At 35.0% G+C, this 12,394-nt stretch overlaps 1 protein-coding gene across 1 annotated transcript in view; it reads right to left on the reverse strand.

Moving 5' to 3' along the window:
- Positions 1-12,394, reverse strand: part of LOC121727992 (pikachurin) — a 145,512-nt gene that overhangs the window by 51,545 nt on the left and 81,573 nt on the right. Inside the window, exons 4-5 of the mRNA XM_042116076.1 lie at positions 5,530-5,894; positions 5,256-5,364 (exon numbers count right to left, since the gene is read on the reverse strand). Coding sequence (XP_041972010.1) covers positions 5,256-5,364; positions 5,530-5,894 — 474 coding nt within the window. The remainder of the gene's footprint in view (positions 1-5,255; positions 5,365-5,529; positions 5,895-12,394) is intronic.

Consider the following 12,394-nt stretch of genomic DNA (forward strand, 5'->3'; position numbering starts at 1 on the left):
TAAAATTATAAACAAACTAAATACGACAATAATATAATAATATCATACCTGTAAAATAAGAGAAACGACAATTACGTTTATTGTTAGGTATTCCTCCGATAAAATATTAAAATATTTTTAACACAGATCGTTTCTCTTAAAACATTTTTTTCATTATAATAAAATTGTCAACTTACTTCAAAATCAAATAAATCATACTTTCTCTTTGGAACTTATACCAGCCTACTCTATAACAAGAAACACCTAAGAGGTAAACTTACATATTATTCAAAGAATTTTAATTTTCCCAAACCGTAAAAGAACAGCACAAAGCTCGAGACGGCGGAAGTGAGCGCGAGCGGGCCGGAAGAGGTACTGTAATGGCGTATGTTATCCCGCTGGGACAGAGGGACAATTGTGACGTCATATATGTTATACCTGTATAGAACAATGTTTCTGAGCAGGTATAAATTCCAGTATCTTAAGCCTGTGCCCTTGCAGTCTTTTATTTTAATCCAACATTACCGTTTCGATCCCTCTGGTCTGGATTCTTAAATATAATATTTTTTTAATTTTCACCAATCAAAATAATATGTTTGATGTTTTTACAGTTGATATCAATTCCATGTCGTAGTTTTATAATACTGAAACTGCACCGAAATAATCTAAGCTTTTTAGAATTTACAAGTTAGATGAAAGTAGAAAATCGGTTTATGTTTACATTTATTTGATGTCTAATCAAAAATACCATTTTATAGACTTCTTTATGTTTCTTACATTGCATGTTTTACTTCAACATTAGATATCTGATGAGTGATGACCATTTAAACACATATACATACAAATATACAGTTTACATAAACACACAGATAACAGCTGGTCACTCTCTCACGAGTTCACGTGATCGGTGAACTTCGTTGGGGAGTTACCATTATAATGAGGGAAGATTTGATATTAGATTGTATGTATTTTATGTGTATAACTGTGCAGATGTTTGTAAGTTTGTTTACTTCTTAACTGAAAGAATCAATATTATGATATAATATCTTCACGCTGTATAAACTAACTCAAGGTTATGTCTTTTTTTATGAAATAAGAGGGCAAACGAGCAAACGGGTCACCCGATGGAATGCGACTTCCGTCGCCTATGGACACTCGCAGCATCAGAAGAGCTGCAGGTGCGTTGCCGGCCTTTTAAGAGGATACTCCAGGGGCTAGAGAAATGAAAAAAAGTACGTGTAATATCTATAGTCTCCCTTACCTCAAGCCTATGCGCAGAACGCGATAGAGACAACTGCAGAAAATCAACGATTCGTTGTCTCCTGATTCCTTCTCCAAAACTTAATCGATTTAAGTACTTTTTTCACTAAAGATTAAAGAAAGGCTTGAGCTGTGTTCCTATGTTTTGCTTTTTTTGTATCTAGCCAAATCTGTTTTCTGGACGTTTGAACACAGCGGAAAATCTGGCAATTTTTTGGGTTTTTGAACGTTCATATCTTATTTAATTAAATTATAAAAAAAAAGGAAAACATAAGGACATTGTATTAGTGGCCGTAAATATTCAGGGAAAAAATTATAACTTTACTAGCATTATCCAGGGAGGAAACAGGGGACAACGTTTGTATGGAAAAAAGGGCGGTGTACACTCCTCTTAAGAGGGAATAGGGTATTAGGGGAGGGTAGGGAAGGGAAGGGAATAGGGGAGGGTAGGGAAGGGAATAGGGTAGGGGATCGGGCCTCCGGTAAACTTTAATCTCAAATTTTTAATTCATTTGCCCCTATCTAGACACTTACATTTACACTCACTCTTAAATTTAGGATTTCAAATTGCAACGAGACGCGACGATGCGATGTGATGCATTTTTAAATGAATCGTTTAAAACTAAAGTTTACTGTCGTATATTCTGTTTATGTACTACACAAGGCCCAATCCCCTACCCTATTCCCTTTCCTACCCTCTCCTATTCCCTTTCCTACCCTCTGATATTCCCTTCCCTTCCCATCCCTACACTCCCCTATTACCCTATTCCCTCTTAAAAGGCCGGCAACGCACCTGCAGCTCTTCTGATGCTGCGAGTGTCCATGGGCGACGGAAGTTGCTTTCCATCAGGTGACCCAGTTTGCTCGATGTTTTTTTTTTTTTATGAAATAATTCATAAAAAAAAAACATCTACATTATACACATAATAAATACACATTGAATTGACAGATTTGCCGCCAGGTTAAGTTACCTATTCAAACTTGAATATAAACTGATCTTTACACTATACAGGCCCAACCTGCAAGGGCAAACCCAAAACAGGTGTTTGTGCGCGAACTTCTCCAAAACTTTATATGTAGGTACATTCGTTAGGCCTGAGAACAAGTGTTTATCTACTTTTTATATTAATACTAGAAATAATTTATATGGCCAAACAACGTTTTCCGGGTCAGCTAGTTTAAACATAATATCTATACCAACATTAGATAAGGGAACACAGCTGGGTCAACATGTCGTCCGCCTACATATTGGCAGTAGGCGTGTTATTTACACCCTCCACTCTCACAAACATTTTGCTCCTTTTGTTTCCTCGGAATTTTCGCTGTTCTAGGGTGAGAGTACGGTGACCTCTGAGTGGGCGAAAAATGCCCACCGTGGCGATAATTATTTACATGCCAGGGGATCGATCCTTAAGCCTCAAATGTTGTTTCGTACTCAAGTCACTCAAGTTATGTCACTCGCACGTTAGATTATCTAACGTGTGCGCGCAAGTGAGAAAGCGACTGCGATCGAACTATTTTCGACTCTTGGAAATCAGGCCCCAGTTTGTAATTACAGCGCTAGATCATATTATAACTAAATAATTATATAACGTATACATCATCCATGTTCTATTAAGTAGATAGAGAAATAAGAAAACTTTAGGCAGCTCTTAACCTTATGAAGCGAATATCCTTTTACTTTTTCAACGTTTTCAGTAGTTAATTCTAGAACCTAACTGTTAATTAACAAAAACATCTACTGTTTTTAGGGTTCCGTAGCCAAATGGCAAAAAACGGAACCTTTATAGATTCGTCATGTCTGTCTGTCTGTCTGTCTGTCTGTCTGTCCGTCCGTATGTCACGGCCGCTTTTCTCCGAAACTATAAGAGCTATACTATTGAAATTTGGTAAGCAAATATATTCTGTGAACCGCATTAAGATTTTGATACAAACATTGAAAAATTATAAAAAATTTCAGGGGTTATATTTATATTTATTTATATATATATATATATATATATATATATATATATATATATATATATATATATATATATATATATATATATATATATATATATATATATATATATATATATATATATATATATATATATATATATATATATATATATATATATATATATATATTTTTTTTTTTTTTTTTTTTTTTCATCTAACCTATGCGTGTGGGGTATTTATGGATAGCTCTTCAAAAATCATATTGAGGTTTCTAATATAATTTTTTTCTAACCTGAACAGTTTGCTTGTGAGACTCTTCCAAAGTGGTAAAATGTGTCCCCCCCCCCTCTAACTTCTAAAGTAGGCGCATGATAAGTTTAAAAAAAATATATGATGTACATTACTATAAAAACTACCAACGAAAATTGGTTTGAACGAGATCTAGCAAGTAGTTTTTTTAAATACGTCATAAATGGTAAACCTTAAACCAACAAAAAAATATTTTTTTCATCTAACCTATGCGTGTGGGGTATCTATGGATAGGTGGATAGGTTTTCAAAAATCATATTGAAGTTTCTAATATAATTTTTTTCTAACCTGAAAAGTTTGTGAGAGAGACTCTTCCAAAGTGAAAAAATTTGTGCCCCCCCTCTAACTTCTAAAGTTATATGTATGTATGATAAGTCTAAAAAAATATATGATGTACATTACTATAAAAACTACCAACGAAAATTGGTTTGAACGACATCTAGCAAGTAGTTTTTTTTTATATGTCATAAAAGGTAAACCTTAAATTAACTTTCATTAAATCAACTGAAATATAAAAAGCATTCGAAACCTTTTAATTTTATAAAAATAAACCTTATTGCTGCTGTGGAACCCTTCATGGGCGAGACCAACTCGCACTTGGCTGGTTTTTTATTCTAATGATTCGACGCAATTTGCTCTGCCATTAAAATACATCAAATAACTATAAACGTACAACTCAATTTTAATAATTATACAGTATACACTCGAAAAACATAGCCCTTCTCTTGACAATGTTGGTTAAAAACGTACTTATAACGTCACTTTATAAACTCTTTATGAGAGAAGTTAAGTTAATAACCCCGTAACATAATTGCTATAACAATTTAAATTCCGCATAATCGCGCGAATAGTGAGCCATTATTTTTCATCAAAGTGAAAAACTCATTATCGTTCATATGACAGACTTGACATTTTCAATTTATTAATAAACTGACGATAAATTTTAATTATTTTTGGCAACTACCTGCGCTTATAATTAAATGACGTGGATAAGTATTTCAAGAAAATTTTTGTCGTGAATAATGAAAGCAAACATAAATACACCACTCAAATACTACATAGGTCATAGGATATTTTAGAAACTAAGCATACATAATATAGATTATAGAGGAAACGAATTTTGGCGCAACGTAGTTGCGCGCGTCATCTAGTTAACTAAAAAGTCAGCAGTAGAGGGATAGAAGTTGCATGTTACATTCTATTAGTAACAGAGTCATTCGTTATAAGTTCACAAGTTACAAACTGTGCAGTCGTTTACGTTGTCATCTGTTCCGCTCTAGTTTAAATGGATGCTTCGAATTTTAATGCTAATTTAAGTTTGTTTTGTTTATGGGATGACACTGTGAGAAATCGATTTAAACTTGTAAACTTAATAATTTAAACGAAAAAGATATTGAATGAAAAATGTTAAACATTTTAAGAAACTAACTCTTTTAGAATGTCCTTTAACTATCTTGGCGAAAAGAAGGCGTAAGAAGCTCGCACGGGGCCAAGTCCTTTTAGCAATAAATTCAAATATGTAAATTCAAGTATGTAAATATGTATTGCTTTAACAGAAAACTGAAAAAGTTTACTTTTTTCTATAAGTTTTTTAAGTTTAAATACCACAGGGTTTTAAAGATAGAGAGTATCTATTGCGTGTAATATTGAAGTGAAATCGAATGCCTAATTCATATTAAAAACTAGTCACAATACGTTTATAACCCTGAAATTTATAACAAAGTGAAATCTACTTGACCTCAGAAACGAATGATAAGACTTACCAGTTTTGCAGGTGGCAGGCGTTGGACAGGAACAGTTGGAGTTGCAGGGGTCGCAGCTGCAACTCTCTACAGCGGTCGTATGTGCTGCAGACGTAGTGGGACCTGGGACCTGTAGAACGTAAATCATTAACATATAGTATAAAGTGTAATATAATCTGTTGTATTAGGTAAAACTTTTTAACAGGGATATACGTAGTGCATTCACTGGATAATATACGTGGTATTTTTTTGTTTATTTTAAAATCAAAACATTAGAAACTGAGTGAGTCCTTACTTTCTGCTCCAAGCTGGGTCCAAGCGTCGTAACCTTAAACTTGCTCGCCTCATTGATAGCGTATTTGACTTTCTCGTCCGTGATGATGTTCAGGTCCACCTTGCTGACTCCATCCTCCATGAGGCTGACAAGACCCTCGACTTCCTTCGTCCTCTCCCCAGTGTACGTATAGTTGACTTTGCTCTCCTGTGTCGTCGTTGGTAACGTCGTAAGTCTTTCGTCGATATGTCTCTCGCTAACATTAGGTTTACTAATTCTATTGGACGGTGCTACTTCTAGTTCAGCGGAGAAAGATACGTCTTTCTGATATAGGACATCCTCTTGGTTGTCCAACGAGGTCTCCGTTGGTTTTGTTGCATTTAGCTCTGCGAAAAAAAGTTAATGTTAAGTTATTAATAAGTTTAGCTTGCGGTTGTGTATTCCGCGTAACCCGTGGCTTCTATATACCTTAAGCGAAAAAAGCAGGAACACCGTTGGGGTTGTAGTGGGTATGCCACTTTTTTGTTTTTAATTTAATTTTTATTAGTTACTAATGTATATGAAGTTGCAATTAAGAATTAATTTTCTGGCATATATCTCTGATAATTTCGTCCATAACTCGTGAACTAAGTTGCTCGTTCACAAGTTAAGACACGGGTCATGTCAATATAACAACTTAGCGTCAAATCAACTCATGAATATTCTAACAGTACTCGCTGCAAATCAAATGGCATTATACCGATCTGGCTTTTCCGAGACAACAAATCCCCGCTCACGTACTATATTCGGTGAGATCTCGAGTTTCGAGCAAAATTGAGCACGTAAACTCCTCGCAACTTTCGTCTGGAGACGTCTAGAACCATCTAGAGCAGACTCGAATGTTTATAACGATGTATTGGGTAGTTTAGAATTAAACATGCTTACGTTACTCGAATGAGACATGTAGAGGCAATGTTTCAGTATTGCTGTTTATTAGAACTTTAGCTGTATAACATTTAAGGAACAAGTTTTTTTTATGAAAGAAGGGGGCAAACGAGCAAACGGGTCACCTGATGGAAAGTAACTTCCGTCACCCATGGACACTCGCAGCATCAGAAGAGCTGCAGGTGCGTTACCGGCCTTTTAAGAGGGAATAGGGTAATAGGGGAGGGTAGGGATGGGAAGAGAAGGGAATACAGGAGGATAGGGAAGGGAATTGGGTCTCCGGTGAGTTCAATTCCTTTCCCTATTTGGTATTTCTCCGGTCGAGCCGGCCCATTCATGCCGAAGCATGGCTCTCCCACGTATATAAGCCGGCGATAAGAAGCGGCAGCAGACGACATGTCGTCGCGGCACTACTGGTTTCTATGTATTTCTATAAAACATCCTCCGCAGCTAGCGACACGAAGCCAGCGACACTTATTCATAGAAATACATAGAAACCAGTAGTGTCGCGACGACACGTCGTCTGCTGCAGCTTCATGCAGCCCGCTTCCAACTTGTACCTTTAGTCTGTTTAATTTGATATAATATATTATGTCAACAAAAATACTATATATCACTGATTGCACTATAATACTACGAATACAAATGTCACCTGTGTACCCAGCAATTAAGACTATATTAACTTGGGTCTCAATGATATGAATACAGATTTGTCTCCGGCTCCTATCGAACAGAATACATAATAGTATTTCTAATACGCCCAACGATCATCAAGCTACAAGTGAAGTGACAAATTTACTAATCAGCAGGTTTTTAGGTTCGTATCATTTAGTTTTAACGTACCGAGACAGTATCGAAACCATCGAATACTATATCGGACCTGCAGTAATGCAGGTTATTTATCAACCTACTTCGGTATTAGGTAGGAAGTAGAGCCAATAAATCCTTACAGTAGGCGGTGGGGATCCCTAAATTCCGGATATGAGGTGTTAGTAGGCCCCCGGGAGTAATCAGTGACGTCACATCCGCGATAAACATTTGTCTTCATTAAAATATATATTCCGCCGTCACATAATTTGTTATTTTGCGAATATAATAAACTTGGTAAATATTTGGAATTTAACTGCGTTTATATTTGCTAATTTGAGTTTGTGTTATTCGAATTTATTTAACATAATATTGTTGACTTTAAATATAATTGAAAAATCTGGAGTCGGAAAAAATGGAGAAGCATGGATAGATTGGATATGTGTCAAATCAAATTTTTTGTTATAACATTAGACAAGGATACATGCGTAGCTAATAACTATTTCTATATTATCTACACAACATTAACTTGGATGTATCTTAATACGATGTATGTAGTAAAATCTATACAGTTTTCGTCAATCTCTCAATTAAATTAAAGTTAAGTAATGATTTAAACTCTCTGAATACGGCCGTAATTTAGCCGCTGTTCATCAGTATTTGGTCGCTGTTAAGCATTAGTGTTTTAACCCACAATTTTTTTTGTTGTTAAATTTTGAATGCAGTCTTGTCTAAATCATCTACAGAACATAAATTTTTGTGTGGGTTAGTACACGAATGCTTAACAGCGTCCAATTTTAAAACTTGATTTAAAATTTGTTAATATGAAATGACACACGTCGAATTAAAGTTAAATAAAACAAATGAAAAACTCTCATCAGAAATTGTAATAACCATTAATTACAATAAATCCATAGTAATGAGTTTGTTCAGCGCCAAGCAGCGAGACAGCTCATTACGGCATTTTCTCATTAATGTATAGTATAGAGCAGTGTTTCTCAACCTGTGGTCCGCATACCCCTGGGGGTCCGCGAGTATACGTATGGGGGTCCGCGGTGTCGTCTCTGGACCATACATATTCAGATTTTTTTGCTGTTTATTTTATATAGACTATAGAATATGTATCTCGCAAATTCATTGGGGAAAATTCGCAGGGAACTGTGCATTTTCCCGGATGATCTTACTGTGTGCAAAACTGTGGCATAATCTTTTGAGGGACTAAAGTATATCAAATTTTAGCAAAATCGGTCCAATGGTTTAATCGGTACTTCTTGCACTTATTCGGTACTTAAATCAGAGAGAAAGACAGACAGAATGACAGATAAACTCACTTTCGCATTCATAATCTTATATTTAAAATTCTCGTGTCACAATGTTAGGCCGCGTACTCCTCCGAAACGGCTTTACCTACTGATTTTAACCAAATTTTATATGCATTTTCAGTGGGTCTGAGAATCGGCTACTGGGTACCTAATTGATAAGTGCATTATTACAACTCGAGACTGACGGCGACCATTGTTTGTGCGACGGGATAGCGATGGACGTTGCCATGGTGACATACTTATTTAGTTACTTCAATAAAATAATACGAGCGAAATACTTTATATGGCAAAGAAACGTTTGCCGGCACATCTAGTATTAAATAATATTATGAATGCGTTACTAAATTTTTGTTGCGATTGAATATTGCCTACAACTTTGTACGCTGCAGAATTCAGAAATCTCAACGTAACCTTTGCTTATCTATAACCCAAACATCAACATGTAAATCTGCTAACATCCAGCCTCACAATCTTTCACATTTTATAATAATAGCAGCGGGATTACCTCGGTGACTAGCGAACATGTTTAAAAATCGACAAATCGTTTAAAGTAAAGCCAGACAAAGTGGACGGGGAATGTACTCGACGCGCGGTAAGTGCCTTTATTATCCCAGTTAAAATAGGAACGTGCGGAAATGCCAGATGTAAAGTGGGAGTGCCAGGTGTTGAAGTGGGAAGTGGGAAATGGGAAGTGGGAACTTGTGCCAGGAACCTAACGGCTGCACTCATATAAAAATTAAACATTTGATTCTAATTAAGTTACGTACGATAACTTTTTAGTAGAGCGCTGCGGTGTTTAATGTAGGTTATTGGATGTCGTCTGAAATTTATCGTGCTCGATTTTAAAATATGAATTATAGTTTTTGAAACTTATTACTCGGGACTTAACGCGACTTATAGTAGTAATGCTACTACATACTTTTCGTTCAAAATATAATTTATACAGAAACACTATTCAGAATATAAAATTAACAATAACAATAATCTACAGAAACATAAATATAAATAATTTAACAATGATAATAATTAGACTAAAAAAAAAGGGAAAAACTAAAAATCTTAATCAAAAAGGCCACCCCGCAGCGTATTTATAGAGAAATATAATTAAAAAGATACTTTAATTCATATAAACTTTCGCGTTGCATTATAATTAAAACTTATTACTCGGGACTTAACGCGACTTACTTTTTCTCGACGTTTGTATATATTATATACAAACGTCGAGAAAAAGTATGTACTTAGCATTACTACTAGAATAAGTCGCGTTAAGTCCCGAGTAATAAGCTTTAATTATAATGCAACGCGAAAGTTTAAAAGTTTATATGAATTAAAGTATCTTTTTAATTATATTTCTGTATAAATCTTATCTGTATTGTCTTATCTTACTCCCCTGTAAGTTATCTTACTCAGTCTTTATTGACTTCTAAAAATCTACAATCAGGATTTAAACATAATAAGAAAAAACATCACAGACAGCTTTTTAACCACCACTCCTAGAGTTATTTACAAGCGGAAATAGCATACAACGCTCACTTCAAAAGATTTTCACGTTGGAACGGTGTTAAGCCACGAAATGAGCTTACTAGGTGCTCGGAAAATTCAATTGTACGGTTACCACCGAGACTGGAGATCAAGTATAGCTGTTGTATAGCCATGGACGCCATTTTTGTTATTGTAGTCTATTTGTGTGAAGAACGCAACTATAATCAAAATAACAAGACATAGAATTTTAGTCAGATTTTGACATTTGTTAATACAAAAAAGTTTTATGGTTTTATGCCTCAATAAGCCGCTTCGTGACAACAAATGGAGGAAAAATATTGCATATGAATTAATGTTAAAATTTTAATGAAAGCATGTGCCTCATTATTTTGATTGTATTCATAACTAGCTGTTACCCGCGACTTCGTCCGCGTCAACAAAATGTAAAATACATAGGTAAAAAATAAAAAATAAAAAAATATCGTCCTCCTTTTTGGACGTTGGTTAAAAAGTAGCCTAAGTTACTCCTTATTAGATCAGCTATCTGCCAATAAAAGTCCCGTCAAAATCGGTCCGGCCATTTCGGAGATTAGCCGGAACAAACAGACAGACAAAAATTCTAAAAATTGTTATTTTCGTGTAAGTACCGTCTTAATATTCATATGCATGTAGTAAAAAACGGTTATTTTAATATTACAAACAGACACTCCAATTTTATTTATATGTATAGATGTATAGATGAAGCTAAGGTACATTTCATGTTGATTTGTTTATATTACTTACTTAATTCCATATTTAAAATAAAACATCGATTAGGCTTCGATGCAGTTTCGCATAAAAATTATATAAAATAGTGGTCTTTCAAATCAACAGCAAATGCTTTTTTAATAGCGTGAGAACAGATATCAGACAAAGAGACATACATGCACACTATATGATAAAATATTATTGATGTATGGATGTAAAAAAAACGTTTTTCCAAAAATATTTAAAAATATTCCTCAACACTAAAATCGACATATAGCGACATCAAAAGCACGACAGCTGCCAATTACACCCACAGGGGCCAATTTCGCTCAAAGGATATCGAACGGCCTAAAGTTAAAGGCCCAATAATTAATTAATTTAACTTCGCATGGGCGCGATCAGCCCACGGTAAGTGCTCTCTAACTTAAATGGACTTTTTACTTAGGTTTGTATGTGTTAAGCAGTTTTTTGGAGCAAATTATCTGATGCCTGTTTAGTTGTTTTTGTGTTGGATTAGTTTTAATAAAAGTTAAACAACGGCGTGGTTCAATCTTTTGCGATACGTGTTTTTAGGGTTCCGTATTCAAAGAGTAAAAACGGTACCCGATTACCAAGGCCGGTATAAATTATGCGACTCGGTCTCAAGACGCGGTTCGGCTCTGTGATTGGTCCAAATTTTGACAGCCAACCAATCACAGAGCCTAAACCATGTCTTGAGACCGAGATGCATCTTGAGTACTGACTATTTATACCGGCCCTAAGACTTCGATGTCTGTCTGTCCATCTGTCTGTCTCCAGGCTGTATCTCGAAAACGGTGATAGCCAGATGGTTGTTCACAGATTATGTATTTCTATTGCCGCTATAGCCACAAATACTAAATTTAAAATATATCAAATATTTAAGTGGAGCTCTCATACAACAAACTAATTAAGTCTTTTTTATTTATATCAATATTGGCTACTCGTAGGGACTTAAAATACTCAAAAAATACTAAATAGTATTTGTAGTTTAATAATTACTAACAAAATTAAAATAAAATAAATATTCAAGAGGGGCTCCCTTACAAAAATATTTTTTTTGCCTATTTTTGCTCTTAAATGGCATGGAATCATTCGTGCGCGAGTCCAACTCGCAATTGGCCGACTTTTTTAGAAGTTAATTCTATCCTTTACAAATTAAATATTTACACAGCGAATAACTATACAGAGTCTACTTGTCTTTATTTCGCACATAGTAAAAATCACTCGTCAGACAAAGACATAGTAATTTTATATGCCTAGGGATAGCTATTTAAAATGGGAACTAGACCCTACTATGATTTTATAAGGCCTACAACCCGAGCCATTATAAGTGTTTACTTTTATCATCTCCTATTAATACTTCCTTCACTATTTTATGATTATTTAGATGCAACTGTTGAACATACTGCCAAAATATTTTCCCGTTTCCTTAGCCCTGTAGTTGTTGAGAAGTAGAACCATAACTATGTCCTCAAACGAGTACGGCTCGGCAAGATGACCTGCTTACTGCGAGCGTCCTTCACACGAACTAGAACAATTCCGGGGAAAACCCCTAGCGTGACAGTAATTACTACTATAATATT

This window comes from Aricia agestis, chromosome 6, assembly GCF_905147365.1.
Source record: "Aricia agestis chromosome 6, ilAriAges1.1, whole genome shotgun sequence".
Taxonomy (NCBI): domain Eukaryota; kingdom Metazoa; phylum Arthropoda; class Insecta; order Lepidoptera; family Lycaenidae; genus Aricia; species Aricia agestis.